The sequence below is a fragment of the Neomonachus schauinslandi genome, chromosome 15 (assembly GCF_002201575.2).
Source record: "Neomonachus schauinslandi chromosome 15, ASM220157v2, whole genome shotgun sequence".
Lineage (NCBI taxonomy): Eukaryota > Metazoa > Chordata > Mammalia > Carnivora > Phocidae > Neomonachus > Neomonachus schauinslandi.
In genome coordinates, this window is record NC_058417.1 from 16,910,359 (window position 1) to 16,937,544 (window position 27,186).

Below are 27,186 nucleotides of genomic sequence, written 5' to 3' on the forward strand. Positions count from 1 at the left end.
CTAGGCTCCTTTCACCTTCTGCTCCGGCTTGTTGCAATCGCTGTACAAAGGGCCTGGGGCGGGATTGGGGTGGGGGGGCGGGCGAGGGGAGCCGGGCCCGAACTGGCTGCCTCTGCGGGGCCACGGCCAATCCCGAGCGCCCACCGCCCACCCCCACCCCACCCCCGCGCAGGAGAGCCCTGGGCAGCTCCGCCCGCAGAGCCGGGAGCTCGCGGAGGGGACGGCCCCGCCGCCTGCCACCCTTCACCCGCCGGGGGCTCTCCTACCTCGCCATGCCGCCGTGGGGCGCCGCCCTCGCCCTGCTCCTGGCCGCGCTCGCCCTGCTTGGCCTGCTGGCCCCGCGGCTGCGGCGCGCCGTCGGAGCGAGGACTCTGCCGGGGGCCCGCGGCCAGGACCACGAGGAGGAGGCGGACGGCGGAGGCGCCGCGGCCCCGTTCAGCGACGGGCGGGAGCCGCTGCCCGGCGGGTGCAGGCTCATCTGTAAACCGTCGGCGCTGGCCCAGTGCCTGCTGAGCGCCTTGCGACGCTCGACTGCGCTGGAGCCGCGCCCGCGCTCCTGGCTCTCCGGGCCCCACCTGCAGACCCTCTGCCACTTCGTGCTGCCGGTAGGGCCGGGGCCTGAACTGGCCCGGGAGTACCTGCAGTTAGCGGACGACGGGCTGGTGGCCCTGGACTGGGTCGTGGGACCTTGTCCCCGGGGCCGGCGGGTCACCAACGCCGGGGGGCTCCCCGCGGTGCTGCTGGTGATCCCCAGTGCATGGGGGCGCCTCACTCGCAACGTGCTCGGCCTCTGCCTGCTCGCCCTGGAGCGCGGCTACTACCCGGTCATCTTCCACCGCCGCGGCCACCACGGCTGCCCGCTGGTCAGCCCCCGGCTGCAGCCTTTCGGGGACCCGTCCGACCTCAAAGAGGCGGTCACTTACATCCGCTTCCGACACCCGGCGGCCGCTCTGTTCGCGGTGAGCGAGGGCTCGGGCTCGGCGCTTCTGCTGTCCTACCTGGGCGAGTGCGGCTCCTCCAGCTATGTGACCGGCGCTGCCTGCATCTCGCCCGTGCTGCGCTGCCGCGAGTGGTTTGAGGCCGGCCTGCCCTGGCCCTACGAGCGGGGCTTTCTGCTCCACCAGAAGGTGGCCCTCAGCAGGTGGGTAACGGAGGCTGCAGGCCGGCAAGACGGAAATAGGGATCTTGGGCTGACGAAGAAACGGCCCTGCCTGGAATCGAATCACATAGGTTTAGGGCAATTTGGACAAAGTTCTCTTCACACACTTTCTGAGGCTGTCCAAACCCTCCAGTCTAGACAGAACCAGGGAAACAGGTTTAAAAGCTATGGACGGACTTAACATCACTATGCTGGAACAGGGACTCCTGCCATGGGGCCCCATGGCCTCAGGTTCGCCCCAGGCTGTCCCAGCAACCTGAGCACCTGCCCCACCTGTAAGCAGAGGTAGCACCAGACAAGTTTACCACTTTACAACCCACAGCTTGTCAAATCAGCAAAGAGGGTTCTGGAAGCAATTGCAACTGATTGTCTGTCCAGAATGTTTCCTTATAGCGTCTGAGCCTGGAGGTGACAGGAATCAGAAATTTGGTGGTATGTGATTTATTAACATTCTCCGGACCCCACAGAGGTTTTTGCATATTCCTCGATATTGATCCAAAAATGTAAAGAATATGTCAACATACTTTTTAAAAAATCTCCAAAAGGAGAGCAATCCACCATTAGGTTGACAGGTGAGGCTTTGGCACTGAAGAGGCCTGAACGACCATTCCCACAGCAAATGACCAGGCCTCAGCTTGCACTGTTGCCTTCCTAGGAGGTGACAAAATTAGGTCAAAGACATTCAAGCAGAAAGTGTGGTGAGGCAGAAAGACCTGGGATGTACAGTCAGACCCACGTTAGTTCAAATCCTAGCACTGGGTAGGTGCTCAAAAAATGGTGGCAATTGTGATTTCTCTTTTTCTCCTTGCCCCATTTTGTTCTGAGAAGGTCAAACCCTGAGCTCAACAATGGCCCGAAGTGTTGTCACAGCAGAGCAGTCCAAGGCAAGGTGTTCTCATATGGCTTAATTGCCAGTTTCCATCCCCAAATGATCGTGTGTCTTCCCCCCTTCCCCCCCCCACCCAGTGCTGACTCGAGGCACCGGCTGACGGATAAGGTGAGGGAAGTGGAGAGGAAATCCGGACCTTTAGGGTCTGTCCTGCCCATGGAAGTTTAGGATGGAAAACTCAGGGCAAGCCTCTTTGAATGTTTGCCAGAGACACACATCCAAATTCAACTGGCTGTCTGGATTGGTCCACCCAAAGCACTGAGCTGCCCATCCCAGCCTTCGTGTCAGGGTGCCAGGCTCTCTCCATGGAGGTTGAAACAGCAAAAATGTCCCTCTTCCCCAGAGCAGTGGTTCTCAGGCTCCCATGTGGGAACTTACCCTCCTGGCTACTTCCTCTGCCGCTCAGCCCTCTCTAGGAATACCCGTATCACTGCTCAAGGTTTGCCATTATCTGGGCAGCATGTTAACCTTTAAATATCAGACTAATATAACCTGAAGTAAAATGTTAATGATGGGGGGGGATGTCACTTGAATAGTCTGAGCCAGGGAGTTCTAGGAGGGGTTCAGGAGGTGATGGTTCAAAGCAGGTTGCCTAGAAGGTCGGGAGTTGTGGTCAGGAGGAGAGCTGTCACTATGGATCAGCCGCTGTGAAGTCATTTGCTGCCCCAGGGCTAGGCAGGTTAATGCCCTGAATGCCAGCCCATGTTGCCAGACCTTTCCATTTCCCAAGAGATCCCAAATATCTGCAGTGTATGTGAACTCTCCTGATTTTAAATGATGACAGTGGGGTGCCTGGCCCGCTCAGTCCGTAGAGCATGTGACTCTTGATCTCAGGGTTGCTGTCCCTCCTTTGGGCATCGAGTTCACTTAAAAAGATAAAATCTTTTTTTTTTTTTAAAGATTTTATTTATTTGACAGAGAGAGACACAGTGAGAGAGGGAACACAGCAGGAGGAGAGGGAGAGGGAGAAGCAGGCTTCCTGCCGAGCAGGGAGCCCGATGTGGGGCTCAATCCCAGGACCCTGGGATCATGACCTGAGCTGAAGGCAGACGCTTAACCACTGAGCCACCCAGGCGCCCCAAGATAAAATCTTTAAATGATGACAATGAAATGGAAGTTTAGTATCATACGGCCAAAGGATGCTTCTGTGGCCAGAATCTGGCCTGCGGCCTGCCCCTCTGGAGCTCCTGCTGTCGATCCGTTCTCTCATTCTTCCCTCTCTCTCCTACCTTCCCTGTTCCGCGTCGTGCTGCCAGGTATGCCTCGGCCCTGCAGGACACCGTGGACACCCACAGACTGTTCAGGAGCCGCTCTCTGCGCGAGTTTGAGGAGACCCTCTTCTGCCACACCAAGAGTTTCCCCATCAGCTGGGACACCTACTGGGACCACAACGACCCCCTCCGGGATGTGGACGAGGCCGCCGTGCCTGTGCTGTGTATCTCTAGCGCCGATGACCCGGTGTGCGGGCCCCCGGACCACTTTCTACCCACGGAACTGTTTCACAACAACCCCTACTTCTTCCTCCTGCTCAGTCACCATGGAGGCCACTGCGGCTTCCTGCGCCAGGAGCCCTTGCCAGCCTGGAGCCATGAGGTCATCTTGGAGTACTTCCGGGCCTTGACTGAGTTCTTCCGGACGGAAGAGAGGATGAAAGGGCTGAGCAGGCACCGAACTTCGTTCCTGGGGGGCCGGCGTCGCTGGGGCACCCTGCAGAAGAGGGAAGCCTCTCCCTCTTCCAATCTGGAGGAGATCTTTAGCTGGAAGCGATCGTATACGAGGTGAGACCTGGCCCAAGAACAGAGCTGGGCATGCCAGAGTCCTGAAAAGGCCGGGAGGACGGAAGGGGCCCTGCAGTTGGAGGCCTTTGCCTCTGATTCAGCCCCCCTCTCCTAGACTGGTCTGTGGAAAGAGATGGAACTTCCAGCAAGCTGGTGCTCACTTTACCCTGAGAACACTCTTGCCCCAGGCTTTGCTCAACACATTCCAGCTCTTCCTGGTCCGCAGCTGGGCTGTCACTGTCACGCTCTCCAGTCACCGACCTCCTAAGCCAAAGAATAGCACCCTTTGAGTCTAAGGACTCAGGAGAAAATGCTCCGTCCCTAGCAGGGACTCTAGAGAAAATGGATGTATGTGCGTCATCGGGAAGCTCTGCCCCACATAAATAATCAGCCCTCCGACCCTGATTCTGGAGCTGGAGCCACTCAATGTCGTGAGGACAGGATGTTTGTGTCTCAGTCCCACTTCCTTCATTCGGTTCTGTGGTTGTGGCACTCTGCTGACTTCATGCTGTGGCCGCCGTGGAAGCGGCCTCCTAAAGCCACGGGGCTGCGTCAGTCTTGCCTGAGTGTGGGAAAGGCAGCCGAGGCAGTTAAGTGCGGTGCCGAGGCTGGGCTGGTGAGGACCACAAGGTACAGAGAGTGTGTGTCCGTCGTCTGGAAGGCTGAGGTCCGGTCTTCCAGACCAGTCCTGAGGGTCTCGGTTGGGCTGATCCGGGGTTTCAGACTAGGGCTTCAAGCCTAGGGAGATCTTCAGGATGATTTTAGGAAGAGGGAGTTCTCACACACAGGGTCCGCCAGCCTCTGGGGCACTCTGGCTGCTCCCTCCAGTACCGTTCCTGGATATTACTCCAGAAAGTCCTAACCAGGGCTGGTTTTCTTCTGCCGTGCAGGCTTCTCCTAGGTGGTGGAGAGTATAAACCTGCTATCCTTGGTGTTTTCTGGGTCGTTGCCCTCTTTTCTGACACTACTTCTAGCCTCTTCCTTTCCAGAGCCTGGAGAGACATCTGGGACCAGAGAAAACAAAAGTTGCAAGAGGTTGGCAAACGCTTAATCAGTGACTTATGAATATTTCACATTACCACGCTTTTTCTGCTCAATTTATTCAAAAGGCCATCCGTGTCGATGTAGAAAAAGCTTCTTCCTGGATCTGGCCACTCAGGGGCTGGTTTTATGGTGTTTGGTTTTGTGAGGAATAATGCTGAAGATCAGAGTAAAGCAAAGCATGGCACGGATTGATCCCCACATCCTGGTTTGAATTAGGCCATTAAACATTATCATAGGACATCTAGTTCTAGGTGTTGCTACGAAGTTTTATTTTAATTTGTCATCAAGAAAGAACACACCTGTTATAACAGGAAGCTCCCTCCTGGCCTCACAAACAGCAAACCAATTTTAAAGAGGAGAGATGTTATCAAAAGCCATGTCCTGTGGCTCGGTATGAGGAATTCCAGGGGCCATAATTTCAGGTTTGGATAATCTTAGTCCAGCCGTGTTCTAGATCAAATAAGCAGAAACTAGGGCGCCTGGGTGGCTCAGTGGTTAAGCATCTGCCTTCGGCTCAGGTCATGATCCCAGGGTCCTGGGATCGAGCCCCGCATCAGGCTCCCTGCTCTGTGGGAAGCCTGCTTCTCCCTCTCCCACTCTCCCTGCTTGTGTTCCCTCTCTAGCTGTGTCTCTCTCTGTCAAATAAATAAAATAGGAAGAAACTCTGAACTATCCCAGAATCTCACCTGAGATGCAGACAATGCTCAATTATATCTAAGGCACATTATCCTGTCATGAAAAAAATCACTTCCCTCCTTCCTCATTTCTTGCTCCCCCTCCTCCATGGTCCCCATCCGACATTCTTTCACCCTTTCTGAGCAGGAGAAATAATGAGGAACTGAAATCTAAAGAAGCCATTCTACTGCTCGTTTACAGCATCCATCTATCTAGGGCTTGCTGAGGAAGAATTACTAACGTCTGGCCACCCCACTCCCCCCAGCATCTGGTACAGTAGGGATTTCAGTTAATTAGGGTGCTGCAGTTCCCCGCCCCCCACCATGCGGGACCCCAGGATCATTCAGAACTGACCGCAAAATGGGGGCAGCCCAGTGGGTTTTAAACTGTCGGGCTTACGGGGCCCCGAGGGCTGAGCTCTGGATTATTTCTCTAGGCCGGATACCTTGGGACTCTGGTTCTTTAAGGTAAAAGCTTTTGGAGAAATTGTGAGTGGTTTTCTTTTCCTTTTTATAAGAAAGCCAAGCTTGCAGGGGTGGGGTGGGGGTATATACATGTAACATTTTTCTTTCAGCGACAGCCCAGGCTTCATTCATTCCCTTGGACCCACAGCCCTAATACAGAGACTCTTTAAGTATTTCTCCTCCGTGTCCCCTGTGCCACATGTGCTTATAACCTATCTCAGGAAGCCACTTCTTTTTTTTTTTTAAAGATTTTATTTATTTATTCATGAGAGACAGAGAGAGAGAGAGAGAGAGAGAGAGAAGCAGAGGGAGAAGCAGGCTCCCAAGGAGTAGGGAGCCCAATGCGGGACTCGATCCCAGGACCCTGGGATCATGACCTGAGCCGAAGGCAGACGCTTAACCAACTGAGCCACCCAGGCGCCCAGGAAGCCACTTCTTTCTCATCTTCCCATCACTGTTTTTTCAGCAAATTCTGCCAAAAATGTGCAGTTCCTATTCAAGCAGGTTTGGGTGACCCTGAACTTCAGTCTAACACTGAAGGAATCACCCATATTGGCTCTGTTTTGGTGAACAGCTAATCATACGAAACCAGCTGGAAGAAACCCAGGCACACTATTCTGAGACAATATGTGACCCTTGAACAAAATCCCAAGTTATGAGTTTGAGGAAACAAGAAACAAACAACAAAATAAAACTAAGACAACCCAAAGAAGTACCACTGAATTGGGTTTTCCAGGTCTCGAGTCTTAAGCGATCCTCGCAGGCCTTATTCACTTGCTTGCCTTCCTTTTGGTCTCTTCATTATTTATAACCACCTTCAAGTGGTAAGAGAAAACAACAACAACTCCCCAAACACAATGGTTTAGAGGAGGTATGATCTCAGAAGTAGATGGAGTCCTCTGTCTCCTCCCATTGGATCAGAATGCAGGAAGCAAAGGACTGCTTCTGAAGGCTTCTGATCTCGGAGACCTAAGACTGTGCTTGCTATGACTTAATTCTCTTAGAGAGTATTTTATGTTCTTTATACATAGGTTTCTAGGGTGTCTTGGCCAGAGATGATGGTATGTAGAAGAAAGCACCAAATCTTCACTTTGAGAAGTTATCATCTCTGTTTTGAGTGAAGGTATCCTTTTTGAGTACTGTTAAAAAAGAGGCCTTGACACAGGAAGTATCAGCTTGGCTTTATAGACAACCTCAAAATTACCCCCGAGTCAGAAGCTCCTCTCTACTTATCTTCCACCCAGACCACAGATCTTTCATTAGTCAGCCACCCTTGGTATCTTCCTTTAGAAATGAACTTTAGCATGGATTCCTCTCCCTGCTTAAACAAGCAGACACAATTGGCCACTTGGGTAGAACTTGGTAACAATGCCAATAAGGATCTGTGATTCCCTAGCCAAGCCACAAAGGATGGCATCAGAAATCTTCCCTAGTTCTTACCATTGGCAGAGACAAGACTAAGTTATACACAGGGAGTGCCCAGAGACGGAATGAACACCTCAGGAATTCTCACATCATTGGTGGGACATGTAAGCTAGACTCCTGTTTGGGGACATATGCCAAGAAATAAGGGTGTCCTAAATGAGTTTTCTTTTTTTTTTTTTTAAAGTAAGCTCTATGCCTAGCGTGGGGCTTGAACTAACAGCCCTGAGATCAGGAGTCGCATACTCTACCGACTGAGCCAGCCAGGCGCCCCAAGATTGGATAGAAGGTCTCTTGTCATCTGGGAGTCAGTGAACTGAAATAATGCGAATGAGCTCGGTGGGTTGTAAAGACTTTTGGTTGGCTTGAGAATTAAGATCACAGACCTGATACAGATTCTGGGAGTTGGGAGATGACATAAAGATTTTAATGAAAATAACCTTGCCAAAGTGACCAGAGGATGTTTTAAAGTGTCCAGGAGAACTAAGTTTGAAGGAAAAGTGGAATTTCATTAAAACAAAGACACTAACACTAATCAAAATTTAATGTCTCTAGCCCCTCTGCCTCCAGCCTTCCTGTATAATGATAATGAGGTAATACCCTAGTACTTATCACTAGTGTGGTTGAACAAAAACTTCTCTCCAACTTGTTTGCTTCTGAATAATAAATTGCAGTCTCCCTGCAACGATGGAATGTCATTATTTTTTAAATCTCCAGAAACAAAGGCACTGTTTGTCTTCTGAAGTCCTCTGTGTACTGAGCCATACATGCTTACCTACCTGCAAAGTTAACAGAGCCTCCCTGCACATTCTGTATTCACCGGCTGTTGCTTCACTTCTGTACATCTAGCTTTGTGTCTCCTGACACTAACCAGTGGCAGCTCTGTTTAATCAACAACCAGGCCTCCTGCTCTGGGCTAATAATTTCCCAGCAAGCTCAAAATTCCCTGATCATCGGTGGTACCTACACAGAGATATTTCCCACTGAGCAATTAGTAATTTGGGCATTGAATATAGAGTACTGAAGTAGCTTGGAGATGAGGGTTCTAGTTTCTACTTTATCTGTGACATGTGTGTCTTTGGGAAAGTTATTTTACAAGTTGTTCCATATGAAAAGACTGAGACTATAAAAAGGCCCTAATGTTTGTTTGTTTGTTTAAAGATTTTATTTATTTTATATGACAGAGAGAGACAGCGAGAACAGGAACACAAGCAGGGGGAGTGGGAGAGGGAGAAGCAGGCTTCCCGCTGAGCAGGGGGCCCGATGTGGGGCTCGATCCTAGGACCCTGGGATCATGACCCGAGCCGAAGGCAGACGCTTAACAACTGAGCCACCCGGGGGCCCTTTTTTTTTTTTTTTTTTTTTAAGATTTATTTATTTTAGAGAGTGAAGAGTGTGAGCGGGGGAGAAGGGGAGGAAGGAGAAGCAGACTCCCCGCTGAGTGAGGAGCCCAACATAGGACTCGATCTCAGGACTCTGAGATCATGACCCGAGCTGCAATCAAGAGGAGGACGCTTAACCAAGTGAGCCACCCAGGCACCCCAGTAGGCCTTAATTTAGGAGATCTGTTAGGATATAATGAAATAGTAAAAAGTAGGTGAGATCCCATTCTCCAAGTCTACTTAGTTCATCAATCAGAGCTCAAAGACCTCTATCATGAGGTGTTACCTGCTTTCAGATCAGAATGTATTCCCCAATTCTTATAAGGCCAAGAAGTTCGTTATTCCACTGCAAAGTTGGGAAGGGCCTACATGAGCTGGGTCCTGGGTTGCCCAATTGAGGGCAAACTCTCCCTACCCCCTTCTCAAACATGTGTACACATACACATACTCAATAACCTTGTTATAGTTAATAGGTTTCACGCTGGTTCATTTGTTCTGCTGGCTAAAACACATCTGTTTTCCTAGTTCTTATAAATTATGGTCAGAGAAGACGTGACTTTAAGATCTCACCATTATTAGTGATGGAGCTAAAGACCAGAACTCAAATCAGTGCTATTTATACCATACTTTGCCTTCTCCTAGTCCCTGGCTGAGATGACAGTATAAATAATGCCCATTTTAGACTTCATAATGTAAAGGATGGTAACAAAGGGGAAAGAATTTGTCCTCAGAGCTGCTCTAGTACACACCTCTGTGGGGAAGCCATGCACATTAATCTATAAATGGAACCCTTGAAGTTGTTTATTGCATAGCCTCAACACCCTCTGCAACTCTGTCTCCCTCTACCATTAAGAACAAGTATCTGCAGGGGCGCCTGGGTGGCTCAGTGGTTGAGCTTCTGCCTTCGGCTCAGGTCATGATCCCGGGGTCCTGGGATCGAGCCCCGCATCGGGCTCCCTGCTCTGCGGGAAGCCTGCTTCTCCCTCTCCCTCTCCCCCTGCTTGGGTTCCCTCTCTCGCTGTGTCTGTCAAATAAATAAAGTCTTAAAAAAAAAAAAACAAGTATCTGCAGATATAGTAGCAATTAAAGTCACTAATTGGCCACGACACACACAGGAAAGCCTTGTTCTGCAGCTAATATCTCTGAGATGTAAGTGACAGCACCAGCTTATCATCACTAGGGCTGTGGAGCTAGTCAAAAGCTCTGGTAAACTTTTATCTATGTTCAAATTTCTTTTACAGTCAGGTAGGATAGGCTTTGACCCCTGAACTTAACTCAGAGCCTCTTTGATGCATTTAGACAATGACAAATTAGACATTTGTTTTGGGTTGTTGGTAGTGGATACAGGCTAGAAGTACAAGTTTTACAATACTCTCCCCTTCCATGATAGTCCAAAGAGCCCAAATGCAGGGACAGAGCAGAAAGAAATCTTGTTTCTTAAACCTTTTTTGAGTTCCTCCAAATTCAAGGTAGGATGTTGAAAATGCTGGCGATAGGCGATCTGGGATCTAATCTTGGCTCTCCCACCTAGCTGTTTGACCCAGGCAAATTACACTATATAAATTGTTAATCTCAAAAATAGCCCAGTATCACCATACTAGGAGTTAAAAAGCTGTGTTAAGGGCGCCTGGGTGGCTCAGTTGATTAAGCAACTGCCTTCGGCTCAGGTCATGATCCCGGGGTTCTGGGATCGAGCCCCACATCGGGCTCCCTGCTCAGCGGGGAGTCTGCTTCTCCCTCTGACCCTCCCCCCTCTCGTTCTCTCTCACTCTCTCTTTCTCAAATAAATAAAACTCTTAAAAAAAAACAAAGGTGTGTTAAAAAGTTAAAAGTGCTTTTCCAGACAATATTCTATTCAATAAAATAGGCAATACTTTTTTTTTTTAAGATTTTATTTATTTATTTGAGAGAGAGAGAGAGAGCACATGAGGGGGGGAGGGTCAGAGGGAGAAGCAGACTCCCCGCTGAGCGGGGAGCCCGATGCGGGACTCGGATCCAGGGACTCCAGGATCACAACCTAAGGCAGTCGCCCAACCAACTGAACCACCCAGGCGCCCCAGGCAATACTTTTTTTAAATGACACTTAAAACTTTCCTAAATAAAAAACATTAAACTCCCTCTCCCCAAATTAGCCTTCTTACAAAAATAGTCACTTTAACAGTGTTTTAAGCAATGGGCCTATATTAGATATTTGTCCCATACAGGGGCAGAAAATACGATTTTCAAATCATCAAAAGGTGAGACCACCTTCTGAAGTTTTTACAAGGTTCAATAACTGCATATATTCACGTGTCCATATACCATGTGTGTGGGAGGAGTTGGGAGTTCTATAGACTAGAACAGAGGTCTGTATAAAACTGAAGAACCTGCATCAAACCATTAGAACCTAAAGTAGAATCACCTCACACCCACAACACAATAGGCCACTTCATTCTCTGGGCAAACAGAATATTGAGGCAATCAGACCAGAGGGTTTACATCCACATCAGGGAGTTCACTCTTACCTGTATCTTACAATTTTTGTAATAACACCAACATCCAGCACAGTGCCTGAGATTATCCAATAGTCACTTAATTGAAATACACTTTATCTTTGGAAATAAGATTACTTAAAAAAGCTAAGCAGACACTCTGTGTACTAAAATTACTTTATTACAGTTGATTTTTTTAAACATTTCCTTTGCTATGATACAAAGGATACTTACAAACAAAATATTACATATGACCTTGTTTTCGCTCTTATGTTCTGACAACTTGGTAACAGCTTTAAATGCACAATCTATACAATTAATACAGGTTATATATGAACTATAAGGTATGTTGAACCAGAAGAATACTGACAATATACTGTACAATAAGCCTTACCAGTTAGTGCTGTGGACCATTTCTACCAAAAGGAAAATGCACATCTGTACAGTCACCTTTACCAGCTGGTGCTGACAGTGAGGGAGAGGCTTCTTCCCCATTGCAACCCTTGATAAGCCTCCACTGTGGGCATCTGTTTGGTCCGAAAATTGAGAGGACTGTGTATATTTAAAATTAGTCATTGGTAAAGTGGCAGAACATCACTTTCAACACGATAATCTCTCACCAAAATATCAGTCCTAGTTTTAAGACCACAAGTCCTTTGCCTACCACGAAAACCCTACAGGCTCAAGGGCTTTGGGAGATGAGAAGATAAAGGCTGCCAAAAAAGGAGGCAAGAAACCAAGCCAAAATCTAGGTCTTGCAAAATCATCATTTTTCCCTTCACCAAAGGGAACTAGAAATGTACAAATTCATTGATGAACCTCAATGATAACGTATCAGTTAGCTGATAACCCTCATTTTATCTGGACCCCTGACTTGTGGGAATAACTGAAAGAGACTGTTAATAATACATACCACTTTTAGAAAATAACTTCTTGCTTAGTTAAAATATTCCCTTTAGCCACCAAAGCTGGTCCTGGGCTATTACAGGTGTGCATTCATCTCTCAATGGTCTACTCAGAAATGATAAGGTTACAGCTTTTTTTCTTTTCTTTTTTCTTTTTTAAATAAAAAAAGCAATTGACTGAAGCATTTTTCTTTTTTTTTTTTTTAGGTAAATAGCAAAAATAAAAATAAAAACCAACCCTGGCATTTGCACAAATAATGCAAATGGAGCGATATGGCCTTTAAGGTAAGGAGTTAGTAGAAAGGAAGAGAGAAGTGAAGAAAATTCAGAGAAAACGATGTATTAACTTTTCTTTTTAAAAATTTCTACAATACATGTGCAAAAAAATCATGCTGGTTGAGGAAAACAAAGGGAAATGAGTATATAAAACTAAAAACATAAATAATATGTTTGGATGACTGGTGAAAGCAGAAACCAACCTGGGTTACAAAAAGGATTATACATTCAAGATGCTCTTAAACCCAGTGGGATAACTTATGTTAAAACTGTGTTAATAGTTACGTTAAAAATCTCAAGTTTGTTTTTAAATCTTCACAATACAAGCAAAGCTGTTTTAAAATATACACTATACATATTTCTCAAAGTCTCTCCAACTTCATTAATGTGTATTAGGCTATCTTTTTCATTTACTAAAACAAGGGGGTTCTGAAAGCTAGATTGCTCAGAGTAACCCATCCATTATTTAAATGTCTGTCTTAAGTTTTAAATGGGTTAAAAATTTTAGCAGACTTACATAAATAGGATTTAGCAACACAAGTGTTAATTTAAAAAAACTCTAAAGCATTTACAAATTATCTGGTTGGAATAGTCTGGGAAAGTTATGTGCACTATTACTTTAAAATGTTATTTACATCAGACCACTGCTTTTGTAAAAATTTCTCTAAAAGATAAAAAATAAAACTAAATAAATTTGGAGAATTAACCTATTCTAAAGTAGCAGAGAAGGATCATAAAAGGAAAGGTAAAATAAGAACAAAATTATCTTCTAATAGAAACCCCACATATCCTCTCCACTTGGATTTTGCCCTATGAAACCACCTGCAACTATTAGGCTCATATATCAAGTGTCAAGATAATGTGGTATAAATTACTGGCCTCAAGTGGAATTTTTTTTTTTTTTTTAATTTTTCCACCTTGTGTCTCTGGCTTGGATTATTTTAGAACACATATATGTAACTAATTGGTGGGGCACTCTAAGTAGGCACAATTCCCATTTAATATGGAATAAAAGGTGTAACACATAAAAGGTTGGGGAGAAGGGGTGGTGATTTCTTCAATACTATGAAATGCAAGGAAGCACATTTGGAATGGGCACCAAAAAAGAGCTATCTGGCAACACGCCAGGGGCAGCCAACATCTTAATAAACTAAACATAGCTGTCTATGACAAAAAGGGGGTTAGAAGGGTTCCAGGACCCTCAACCCTGTTTGATATGTGCCAAATAGTCACATGGACCAGCCAGAATCTGAAAACATTAAGCAGTTACATCTTTAAATCACGTAATTCACTCCATGACCATGTGCAATTTATAATAACAATAATGTTCATGCTGAGGCAATGTATTTGAGGGCTCAGAAGAAGCAAAATGTGCCACTGAGAGAAACCTGTTCCCACACGACTGGTCTTCATGCTTTCAAGTGGCCCTAATACATCTTTGAAGCTAAGCCAAGCCATGCAAAAGCAAAGAGTACACACTTTTCATTAACAGTGGTATCTCATTTCTAAACTCCATTGACCACAGAGTTGCCACCGAAACGTAGGAGTACTGAATGCACACAAATGAGGGCTCACGGATTTTTAAAAATGCATTTCCCTTGTCTGGTGTTTACCAGCCTTTCATACCTTAGGCTACAAGGCATTCCAGAGAAAGGTTTAGTGGGGATAATGACAAAGGAACATATGTAATTCTGGAAATAGGAAAAATGCTCCAGAAATGGGATCAATGTGCCAGCAGTTAGCATAGTTCATTTCATCTGAAAATTCAGCTACAGAGCCCAATAAACAGTTCCAAGCCATAATGTTACCACCTGCATAATTTACATAAACATTAAAACTCTTGCACTTTATAGACAAAACACACGTCTGTAAACATGGCCACTGGGGGAGGGAGGCTCCTTACCTCATTCATGATTGAAAACATGTAATCATTATATTAAATAAAATGACTTTGCTTCAAAAGATGCAAAACCTGACCAATGATTAAGCTTCATTTCCCCCTGTTTAACAACATTTAAGCATTAATTCTAAAAATGTCACCTAGGATGGTTTCAGGATTGGATGCTAGGACCACAACTGGTAATGACAGCAACTCCTCTCTAGCTGGCACAGACTTATAAACCTTAGTACAAAACCAAAAAATACAGAAACTAGGTCAATTTGTTAGCTACATATTTACAGATAATTACATGATTTTTCACTCATAATTGCTAAAAACTATGAGCGAAAAGGAAACTGTGCAGGCTGAATTACCCGTACTTTGGGGGGAATCCTTGGGCGTCAAAACACCCTTTTCATTCATTCAGAAGTCTCATCTTCTCTCCACTTTTTCATGGCAAGCTACCTACAGATGTCCAGGTTGGTATATCCAGCAGGCATCCTGTCTCAGAGAGGATTAACTTTTTTCTCTATTAAAGAATCTCTTGTATATTTAAAATCAAAAAATAAACCCCACACAATCAAACAGACACCTACATACACGCAAAAAAAAATCTCTGAAACTTCAAAAAGGATTGCTGGGAAACAGTTAACAGTGATGGTGACATAGTAAGTGGCTCCCCAGTTTTAATTCTCTGCCTTTATTTTCTTTAAAGGTTATCTATTTTTGGGTGGGTGGGAGAGAAGTGCAAGTTTAAGAAACCCACAACAGGCAGATAAGGTGCATACTAATTTTTATTTCTTATAATCTGAAAACTATCATTAGGCCAAATGGGTTCTCTTCCCTTGTGTGAGTGAAATTTTGGAAATCTGAATATAAATGAGGGAAATATTAGTCAACATGACTTTAAGGGGGGCTACCAGAATTCAGTAGAAACTATAAATGTACATTAACGGAAGAGTTCTCAGCTTCACTTCTTGCTCTAGACAGTGTTTAAATAAAACTTACTTCCTTACAAATTAATAGTCATTTCCAATGTAGACCTACTGTGGTGTTTTCATAAAAGTGCAGACAACATAACCACACACACAGCAAAACAGACTTCAATCAGTAGTCCTTGCATACAAGAGGCAAGTCTGCTAAGTGTACAGCACACTCTTCATCCTTTAAGGAATCTCAGGATGGGAAATTTCCAGTTCTTAACTAGGAGTGAGTGAGTGCCTTCTCAAAGGCAATGTACAACCTGGTTAAGGGCACTATCACGTTAGATGAGGGAAAAACAAAGTAGAATTCATTTCTCTTTAATAATGATCTGTATTTTGGTAAGCAGCTCAAAGATGACAGCCCAAGTTTTGGCTTTGTTCCTTAGAGAAGGTAGTTTTCTATCTAAGAAACAAGAACCTCTTCTTCCATCATTATAGGAGATTCACACTTATACACCTTAAATATATTATTTTCTGACTTGAATACAAACAAAACACTTCACATCGTCAGCATGGGACAGAATGCAGGACCACAGAAACTTCCCAGGAAAGGGTTGCTGTGTTGGGCCAAATCTGTGCTTGAATAGCAGTGGCTCAGAAGGGCTGGAAGGTGCACGAAGAACTTACTATTAGCAAGCAAGAGGCGGCTCAAGGGAGAAAGCCCCACACCAATACCATATCCTTCTCTCCCAGTGGCCATTTCCTGTTGATCTCATAGTTTAGGAGAACCTTAGATGCTTTAGCAGTAACTCCTTTCTTGGCTTTTTCGGTCCTTAGCAAAATTTATAAATATTAGTATTAATGGAATAAAGAGAGTAAGAGGATCAATGGCATCACTCCTAGGAAACACGTTTAGATTGCGCACACGGAGACTGTGACTTCCTGGTTCTTTTCATCATCTCTGCAGAGGAATCACCACCAGTGTTTTGAATTTCCACGGTTCATTTCTCTCTGCATCACTTATCTTTTATTGCATCACAACACAAACTCACAGAAACGCTGACTGGCCCCACCCCAGCAATATTTTACTCATTGCAACTTATGGCTCCACATTTACTTAACTTTCTTTCCACCCACACAAGTGCTAAGAAGGGAGTAAAAAAGAAAAGATTGCATCTAATGACCACCTTCTCATAAATATCAACCCAGAATACTCATTCTTAAGAAACACATGCATTCTTGCCTTAACTGAGGACTGAAATAACAAAGTAACAGAACCTTAAGCGCCCTGATGGAACTGTACAGTATGAGTTACATCCACCTATCTATACACACATATAGACACTCATATGTATATACAGTATATACATACAAATGATAATAGCTATACCAAAATGTGCATATTTAACACAGTTTTAAAAAGCCAGTAGATCATGGTATAATACAATTTATTTCCACTAGTGAATGGCACACATGGAGAAATGCAAAGGAGGTGTTTCAAGTACAATATTTTTCACAGGTGAAAATAAACAGTATTATTCCAGTGTCCAACACAATGTATTCTATAAAAGTTTAAAATGCCAGACATTTAGTACTTAAAGAAGTAGAAAGTTACTAAAGTCTGCCTTATGGTCTGAAAAAGATACTCATAGAGTTTTCAATTTTTGGATAGGGGGTGAGGAAAAATAGGAGGGAGTGTCAAGGACAGTTTTAGTGTACTGAAAGGTCTTGACAGCTAAAAATCATGACTATGCTAAAAAGTTCAATTCACCAAAAAATCCTTGGCCTTGGGTACCAAGCATATTATACCTGTGGGGGTGGTTCAAATGCAGGACTATTCGTCTCTAGGCATAGAAATGACTAAAAGTAATGGCAGCTCTAAATTAAAGTAATATAAACATTTTCCAGCTAACATGATCTCTATCAATGAAAATACTTTCAGATACTATAATTGGGGGTTACAGCGAAGTTTAATAAGAAGAGAAAAAGTATGTGCAAAAGGAAGGGAAGCCAATTAGGAATAATCTATTTCAAGGTATGAGGTTTTGCATTTTTAAAATGCTAACTTAAAAAAAGGAAGAGACAGTGAACACAAAAAACTTTTTACTGCCAAGCTCTGGATACCAGATATAGCATTGCAACTTTCTGATATGCTGGACAAATTTCCCATACTTCTCATTTTCTTAAATACATATATACCAAGTGAACACCAACACTGGGGAGGAGGTAGTACTAATTTGATCCAATGTTGACATTTGTACACCGATTCAGAAAGTGCTTGCTTCTTTCTTTAGGATCTCTCAAAACCTTTCAAATTTTCCTGCTACAAGCTTTACTCTTGGATGACTCCTACTATGCATGAGATTCCTCAGAAGTTAGATCTTACAAACACACACAAACCAATTAATTGGAATTATTTTTGCAAACTATAAATATTTTAATTAAAATTAACTTAATGGAATAATCCAGGTATAGTCATGACCTACATGTAAAACTGGTTGCCACACAATTAAATCAGATATAAAGCCCTATTGGATAGACATTTGGAGTCAGTATTCAATCACAATTTTACAAGTATATATGAACTCAGTAACTCAATTTGACTAATTTAAGTCCATAAGTAGACTTTAACATGTATCGTTGGTAGTGTTTTGGATTTTAAAGAGTTTTTTGTATGCAAAATTGATCTGCTCCCCTATTCCACCCCTCCAGTAGTACAGATGGGCCAGATTATTAGTTTTTTAAAAGGTATCAAATTCCATTACATTTTTGGACATTTAATTAATTCTAAAGACCTCTCCTATCATTTTCTTCCAAACAGGTACATTTCTCAATTTGTTTGAAATACTGTATATTTTAATGCAAAAAAAGATATTGAGAAAATTAAAAGCCCCTTTAATTAGATAGGACAAGTGCATATTATGTTCACCTAAAAACTGGTAATCTTGAGCATGGCCAAAAGGACAATGTATCTGAGTGCTACCTGAAACACTGCCTAAAACTGAGTGTGAATTCTACTGTTATTTTGGTTTAAAAAGATTTACATTAAAATATTATTTTTTCTTCCAGTCATCTTTAAATGAATGCCAGAAACAACTAAAGGAGAGGATTCATGGAGAGACTGAGCTGACACACCTGGGGAAGACTTACATTTGGTTGACAAAAAACCAAGATTTCAACAGTGACAGATTACTGTTTGGTCATTAGTCAGGTCTAGGTGAAGAGTATCATTGAGAGGGACTTAGAGAATTCTAACTTGGAGCCCTCTGACCACATTAAAAGTAGGACCCAAAGTTAGCAGCAAGGGTTCTTCAAGACAACTGGGGAGGGGGCAGGACAATAACTTGTAAGAAACTCTAATCTCACTGGAAAGGACATTTTTTTCCTTCAAGTCATACTCATAGCTCCTTATCCACCTTCAACTCAATTTCCACACTTGTTGTGGAATACCAAGTAACATCTGACTTTTAGCATTAGGTTGATCCTTCATTGCAAAACAACATAAAACAAAACAAAATATGCCCCTTTCTGGAAAAAAGTTAGCTTTTGTTAAGAGATTCCCTGACCACTATAACTTTACTTTTTTTTTTTTTTTTTTTAATTTGCCAAACTTGCTAGTTCCTTTTCAGTAGTACTTTAGCACTGAGGCTAGAGACTTCTGGAAGTGGTGTTTCCTATTGTGTGATGTTAACATGATGCCAATGGTCACTAAGTCTCAAGGAACCAGAAGTTTGTAAAGTACTGCAGCAACAAAAACAGCCAGGAAAAAAAAAAGGACCTGCACATGCAGCAAAATCTACAGTGGTGAAGAGGATTAGTCAGCAGCTGGTATAGTCATTGGCTCAGTGACTCCTGGTTCACTATGGCAACTACACATTTAAATAATTGGCTATTCTACTTGTAAACAGGAAATCCCATAAGCCAAAGGGGGGATAATCAAATTATGTCTTTGTAGTGTGATGAGAATTCCAATGGATGGCAGTTTGCAAATATGGCATCATTCATATGCCTCCGGCATTTGACTCATAGTGGCTATATGTCTCTGTTTTCAATACAAAGTAAAAGTACTGTTTGGGGTCTTGGCAGTTACAGAGCTTAGCTAGGATGAGACATCACAGTATAAGCAACAAAACGTTAGGATATATAGGCTTCATCTCCTCACTCTGCTGCTGAACATACATACCCACCACATGAACTTTCAGGGGACTCTCTCACCTTCTGGTCTCCCCTTTGAAGGCTCACAGGTTTGTAGATGCAATTCCTACACAACTCAGTGATCTCCTGAAGCACCTCCATCTCACCATGCCACAAAGAAGGCACAATTGAACAGACAAAACAAAAAACAAAAACAAAAACTGACAAACCTATGCAGCACTCAGAAATAGAACTAAGTTGTTTTCTACTCTCCGAAAAAGTCAATGCAACCCTTTAGTGTTCATGGATTTCCACTTTTTTACTCCAAATGAGGCTGAGAAGTCAGACCAATTTAATAAAGAAAATACACTGATTAGGGGATACAGGTGTGTTTCCATAATCACTTGTTTCAGCATATGCTGCCTGCTGTGAGTGGCTCATGAGAATTTGGGGTATGTAGAAAGGCTTGAGATCTTTTCACAAATTTCTTAGGATATAGTTGCCCCAAAGTGATGACACAAGCCACTGTGCTGCATTCTATTTTTTCAGTGTTCAGTAAATATCCCCAATCTAGCCGATTTCTTTTTACATAAACACATCAATTCCCCTTTTCAAAATTTTTCCAAAAGTTAAAAAACAAAAGAAAACCCGGCAGCCAAATACTATGACATCCCAATTAGTAAACACAAACCAGAATGCTTTACAAAAATGAATGAAATATACCATATGCACTCAGCTCCCACACTGTAGTACCCAAGTGAGGAGGCTGCTGTGATGATGTCTGTAGGCAGTTTCTTTTGGCAGACAGCTCCAGCGGAATTGCCACTCTCAATTATTAAGTTATGTATAAGACATGTGTGACCCATTGGATATTTGTGAAGTGACACTCGTGCTTCTGCTCATGCCCTGCTCTGTCCGTCCCCCAGAAGCTGTCCGCCTCAGAGCCTGAGGGCTATTGCGGACTCCCATACTGCTACCTCGGGGTACCCCTTGCATTGGCCCTGAAGGGTGACCCCATGGTTGGGGTCCACCTTGCATTGGATGGCCCCAAGCTTGTGGTGGGCCACCCATGGGGTGACCCCAGTGAGGTCCTGGACCCCCAGTAGGATTGTGAGACCAACCAGAAGCTCCCGGGTAGCTGTGGCTAAATGCCTCAGGGGAGAGATTGGAAAGGACCATGTTACTAAAACCTAGTCTCATGCTTTCAGAGTCAAAAGCTTCAATTTCTCTGGCTTGACGCTCCAGCAGGCTTCGTATTCGTTCTGTGCGTTCATTCTGCAAAGCCAACATCTCTTCTTCAATCTGTTCAGCGTTGGGGGAGAGAAGGAAAAAGAAAGCGGATTTAATTTTAAAAATCTATAAACTAAGGAAGCAATAATTACTCAGCTTTGAAGTGAATCACAAGAAGTTCACTCTGGCTACCTTATGGATGTACATTTAAAAACTGAAGTGGGGCGCCTGGCTGGCTCAGTCTGAAGAGCATGCAACTCTTTTAAGAGAGGGAGAGAGAGGGGCAGAGAATCTTAAGTAGGCTCTACACCCAGCACAGGGTTCGATCTCACAACCCTGAGATCATGACCTGAGCTGAAATCAGAGTTCCAGCCCCAAGTTGGGTGTAGAGATTACTTAAAAATAAATAAACAAAAACTTAAAAAAAAAAATTCTATAAAAAAACTTAAAGAGATGTACTGTAGGAATTGTACATAATTTATATTTTTAAAATGTGTAAGATCAGGGATGCCTGAGTGGCTCAGTCAGTTAAACATCTGCCTTTGGCTCAGGTCATGATCTCAGCATCCTTGGAACGAGCTCTGCTTCGGGCGCCCTGCTCAGTGGGGCATCTGCTTCTCCCTCTGCCCCTCCCCTCTGTTCATGCTCTCTCTCTCTCTCTCTCATGCTCTCTCAAAATAAATAAATAAAATCTTTAAAAAAAAATGACTAAAGGGCGCCTGGGTGGCTCAGTTGGTTGAGCGACTGCCTTCGGCTCAGGTCATGATCCTGGAGTCCCTGGATCGAGTCCCGCATCGGGCTCCCTGCTCGGCAGGGAGTCTGCTTCTCCCTCTCCCACTCCCCCTGCTTGTGTTCCCTCTCTCGCTGTGTCTTTCTCTGTCAAATAAATAAATAAAATCTTTAAAAAAAAATTTAAAAAAAAGACTAAGATCAAGTTCTTTTTAAAAATTAAATCAGATGTTTTTATATTTATTTTTCATTTGACTACAGTTGATGTTACATTAGTTTCAGGTTAAAATCAAGTTTTTTTTTTTCTTAAAGTAGGCTCCAGGCCCAACATGGGGCTTGAATTCATGACCCTGAGATCAAGGGTCACGTGCTGTACGGACTGACACAGCAAGGCACCCCTAAAATCAAGTTCCTAAAAGCAAAGGCAGGGACGCCTGGCTCAGTTGGTAAAGCATGTGACTCTTGATCTCAGGGTCATGAGTTCAAGCCCCATGCTGGGTGTACAGCCTACTTAAAAAAAAAACAAAAAAAACCCAAAGGTAATAACCTCTATTGAAATAATAAATCAAGGCAATTATGATCAATGGCTACTAAATCTATTAGCAAAAAGTTGAATGAAAAAGAAAATGGGTAAGGCGAAACTAACCTTATCAGAAATCCCATAATGTCACTCTAATAAAATAAATATGAGGGGTATCTTGGTGGCACGGTTGGTTAAGCATTTAGGACTCTTGGTTTTGGCTTAGGTTGTGGTCTCAGGGTTGTGAGATCCAGTCCCGCATTGGGCTCTGCACTCAATGCAGAGTCTGCTTGGAATTCTCTCTCTCTCCCTCCATCCCTCCTGCTCGTGCTCTCTCTCTCTCTCTCAAAAATAAATAAATCTTAAAATAACTATGGTACTTGTGTGAAATAGACAATTAGTAAAAGAGAAATAGAGTGAAGATCTCAGTTTGTAGGCATTTATTTATTTATTTAAGATTTTATTTATTTGACAGAGAGAGCATGAGCAGGGGGAGGGGCAGAAGGAAAGGGAGAAGACTCCTCGCTGAGCCAACACAGGGCTCTATCCCAGGACCCTGAGATCATGACCTGAACTGAAGGCAGACGCTCAACTGACTGAGCCACCCAGGTGCCCCAGTTTGCAGGCTTTTAATGCAAGACAAAAGCAGTAATTAATTTAATGGGAGAAACAAATAGCGCAAGCACATTTGGCCAACATCTAGAAGAAAATGGAATGGAACCCCATCTTACACCACATTCCAGATGGACCAAAACCTTAAGTGAAAGCAAACAAAAAGCTAAAAAGTTTTCACTGAAAAGTTAGGAGATTCTGTGTAGCTAAAAATTCATTGTTGGGTAGCCACATAATCAGTTCTGGAAAACCGGAAGTATTACAAATAAATACAGTTGACTGTATATAAATTTTTATTAAAAAATATATGTCAACAATGAAAAAAAAAGTTGGGAGAACTTTATGCATTATCAGACTGACAAAACCTGAACCGAATGATCAATACTAATAGCACTTAAAAGTGGGACAGTTAGACATTATGTATCTCTCTTTTTTTAAAGATTTTATTTATTTATTTGACAGAGAGAGACACAGAGAGAGAGGGAACACAAGCAGGGAGAGTGGGAGAGGGAGAAGCAGGCTTCCCGTGGAGCAGGGAGCCCGATGTGGGGCTTGATCCCAGGACCCTGGGATCATGACCTGAGCCAAAGGCAGATGCATAACAACTGAGCCACCCAGGCGCCCCAAGAAAACAGAAAGTTTAATCTAAATATAATCATGCCTCAAGACTTAATTACCAGTTTACAGGAAATACGAAGAAGAGAGGAATACATTAAATGACACTACGAGAATGAAATAAGCCAAATCCATATGTCAGAATTCCTACAGAGAACAAATGATCCAATCCTCAATAAAAAAAAGGTGTGTGTATGGGGGGGTAGTGGTTATAGACTAAAAGAAAGACTTAAAAGATAATTAACCAAATGCAATGCCTGAACTTTGTTTGGGCCCTGATCCAAATAAATCAACTTAAGAGATAAAAGGGGAAATTTAAGCATGGGCTAAGTATAATATTAAAAATTCATTATTAATTTTGTTAGATGAATTACAGTTATGTTAAAGTCAAAAAGTCCTTACCTCTATTTTGGAGTCAAATGATGGTATGCTGAAATTTCTTCCCCACCTCCTCCCTCCACCACAAAGTTTTGTGTGCAGAGCAGGGGGATAGATAAGAAAAAATTAGCAAAATACTGATAACTGTTGAAGCTGGGTGGTGAGTACTTGGGGATTTCTTAAATTTTTTTTTAAAATGTTTTATTTATTTATTCATGAGAGTCAGAGAGAGAGAGAGAGAGAGAGAGGCAGAGGCAGAGGGAGAAGCAGGCTCCCCGCCCAGCAGGGAGCCCGATGCGGGACTCGATCCCAGGACCCCGGGATCATGACCTGAGCCGAAGGCAGACGCCCAACCATCTGAGCCACCCAGGCGCCCAGTACTTAGGGATTTCGTTGTAATAATTCCTCCTACTTCTCTGTATGCTTGAAAATTTCCATGATAAAAAGTTTTTTAAAAATAAATAAAGAGGATTTATTATAAAGGACCATTAAATCAGTTATCAAGGTATTTGAGGATTTAAGCCAATACTCATTGCTCTCTGCAGAAATCTAACTCAACAAATATGTTTAGTTTTTATGCATCAAATTTTCAGGAGTGTCCTTTATAAAAAAAATTTAAAAAATAGTGTCCAAGTTTAAAAAACTAAACATTTGTTTAGTTTTTATGCATGCAGTTTTCAGAGTGTCCTTTTAAAAAAAGTTTAGCATGGGAGACATACACAAAAGATCACAACAGAATGTGATAAGACATAATAACAGATTTACAAGGTATAGCAGAAATAAAAAGGAATGGAGTGATTCATTCTATAAGGGAGAAAGATGAGGGCAAAGTACTCCCAGAAGAGGTGGTAGAGACTGGATTGTGAAGGAAGAATACAAGTTTACCAGGAACAGAAAGGGAGGGAAAAGATATTTTCAGCTGAAGGAACATGTGCAAAGGCATGGGAAAATGATAAAATAAGAAGTATTTGGGCCAGGGGCGCCTGGGTGGCTCAGTTGGTTAAGCAACTGCCTTCGGCTCAGGTCATGATCCCAGAGTCCCGCGATCGAGTCCCGCATCAGGCTCCCTGCTCAGCAGGGAGTCTGCTTCTCCCTCTGACCCTCCTCCCTCTCATGCTCTCTGTCTCTCATTCTCTCTCTCGCAAATAAATAAAATCTAAAAAAAAAAAAAAGTATTTGGGCCAGAATGGATTCCAGTAAGAAGAGTTTGAAAATTATTGACTGTTCTAAGTACTAAAGTGTTACAAAGTTTCAGAGTGAGCATTTCATATGAAGGCTGAAGGAGAATTTAAGATTAGACATGAATGCTTCTGGGGGAAAGACATCAAATTAACTGTGGTGATTTCTGAGTGGTGGGACTACAGACATTTTAATTTCTATTTATGTTTTTCTAAACTTGTCAAGTTTTGTGGGGTTTTTTGGTAAAGATTTTACTTTTTAAGTAATCTCTACACCCAATGTGGAACTTAAACTCACAACCCTGAGATCAAGAGTTACATGCTCTAATGAGGGAGTCAGCCAAGTGCCCCTAAACTTGTCAAGTTTTAAGAAAAATGATTGTGTATTTGTAAAATAGTTTTTTTTTTAAAGATTTTTATTTATTCATTTGAGACACAGAGATACAGAGAGAGAGAGAGAGAGAAAGCATGAGCAGGGAGAGAGGCAGAGGGAGAGGGAGAAGCAGGCTCCTCGCTGAGCCAGGAGCCCGATGTGGGGCTCGATCCCAGGACCCTGGGATCATGACCTGAGCCGAAGGCAGACGCTTAACCATCTGAGCCACCCAGGCGCCCCTGTAAAATAATTTTCCACTTTTAATAACTATATATAAAATACCCAATTCATATAGAATTTACATATCTCTAAGGATTCAAAGAAATTCAAATTTATCTTTGAAATATTTTTAATGTAAAACTTATAAAAATCCATTTACTAAAAGCATTTATTTTAATTGAAGGGATCTAATAAATAATGTGAATGTGCTGTGTATATAACTAATCTGAATGTGTTGCATATTATCTAAAGGAAACTCATGACAAAAATATAAACACATTAATGTTTATCAACCTTTAATCTACTAAGCATTGCTTCAATTTTGTTTCCTGATTAGTTTTGTCATTTAAGAAACCCAGAACATTTTTCAGTAACATAAAAATAGGCTACCTTAATTCCCATTTCTTTTAAAACATGTTACTTATTTTTTCAAATTAGCAAGGTGGCTTCACTGGGTAGATAAGAGTTACCATAATTAAGACTTTTGAGAGGCTCTTCCAACCTATCTCCTCTGAAATCAAATGTGATATTTTTGTGTATTTTCAGTTCAACAAAGAAAGGTCCTATAAAATGTTCCAATTGTCAATTGTTATTTTAAAAAGTACCAATCATGTTGCTGATGCTGTGAAATATAGAGAGAAAATTAAATGAAATAATAAAACAACAAAAAAAAGCCCATACTTTGGAGATACTGACACTTTTCATGCATGTATAAAATTCACAGGAGATTTAACATTTATAGTGATGTTGTTAACTTGCTGAAATTTTAATGTAAATGAAGTATGAGAAAAGTTGTAATAAGACCTCACGTGAGTCAAATGAGGCTTACTGAGTTGGTGTCTCAACCTAAAGGAACAGTTTTTGTTTCATTTGGAGGCTGAAAACAATCCTCAAACAGAATTATTATTCATCTATAAACAACTAACATTCACTCCAATTCCACCTCTATTTATTTTCAGACGACTATTTCTTTTCTGTACAACCAGTAAGTACAAAGTGCAGAAAAACAGCTGTTAAATGCATTTGGTAGTTGCCAACTGACCCAAACTGCTTTACAGACCTGTACTTCACTTGAAATGTAAACATTAGCCCTAAAAATCAAGCAGCAACTCAAGGCACTATATAGATTTATCATCCTATTGTTCTTTTATTATTTTTAACACTAAATGATGGTAAGCATTTTCCATTATCAAAGTAATATTTAAAAAGAACAAATCTACTGTATTAATATAGCCACTACTAGCATTCTTTCAATTCACTATAATTTGTCTTTTTTATTTCATTCAACACATCATAAGCATTTTCCCATATTAATACTGTCTTTGTAGCCATCACTTAAATGAGTAAGATTTCATTGGCTTGGCCATAATTACTTATCTTTATTTAGATGGTTAAGTGTTTTTTTTCCCCTAGTTTTTATTTAAGACTTTTTAAAGATTTTATTTATTTATTTGACAAGAGAGAGCACAAGCAAGGGGAATGGCAGGCAGACGGAGAGGGAGAAGGAGGCTCCCAACAGAGCAGGGGGAGCCCAATGTAGGTGAAATGTTTTATTTTTTATTTATTTATTTTTTTTTAAAAGATTTTACTTATTTGACAGAGAAAGACACAGCGAGAGAAGGAACACAAGCAGGGAGAGTGGGAGAGGGAGAAGCAGGCTTCCCGCTGAGCAGGGAACCCGATGCGGGGCTCGATCCCAGGACCCCGGAATCATGACCTGAGCCGAAGGCAGACGCTTAACGACTGAGCTACCCAGGCGCCCCAGGTTAATGTTTTAAATCATGATAAAATATGTTATAAAGGGGGCGCCTGGTTGGCTCAGTCGGTTAGTCTCTGCCTTCGGCTCAGGTCATGATTCCAGGCTCCTGGGATGGAGCCCCATGTCAGGTTCCCTGCTCAGCAGGTAGCCTGCTTCTCCCTCTCCTCCCCAC

General features: G+C 42.9%; 2 protein-coding genes and 1 non-coding gene across 4 annotated transcripts in view; 1 reads left to right on the forward strand and 2 right to left on the reverse strand.

Moving 5' to 3' along the window:
- Nucleotides 1-272: 272 nt before the first annotated feature.
- On the forward strand, nucleotides 273-3,830 carry ABHD15 (abhydrolase domain containing 15). Its single transcript, XM_021704476.1, has 2 exons — nucleotides 273-1,141; nucleotides 3,305-3,830. Exons 1-2 carry the CDS (start codon nucleotides 273-275, stop codon nucleotides 3,828-3,830), a joined length of 1,395 nt encoding a protein of 464 aa, XP_021560151.1.
- Nucleotides 3,831-7,627: 3,797 nt separating this feature from the next.
- Nucleotides 7,628-7,700, reverse strand: TRNAR-CCU. Its single transcript has one exon. It is a non-coding gene; the product is annotated as a tRNA-Arg (tRNA).
- A 3,747-nt stretch (nucleotides 7,701-11,447) lies between these two features.
- TAOK1 (TAO kinase 1) overlaps nucleotides 11,448-27,186 on the reverse strand; it is a 157,368-nt gene continuing 141,629 nt past the window's right edge. For both annotated transcript variants that reach the window (XM_021704581.2, XM_021704580.2), the window contains one exon: nucleotides 11,448-20,703. In XM_021704581.2, coding sequence (XP_021560256.1) covers nucleotides 20,242-20,703 — 462 coding nt within the window. In that variant the 3' untranslated portion in view covers nucleotides 11,448-20,241. The remainder of the gene's footprint in view (nucleotides 20,704-27,186) is intronic.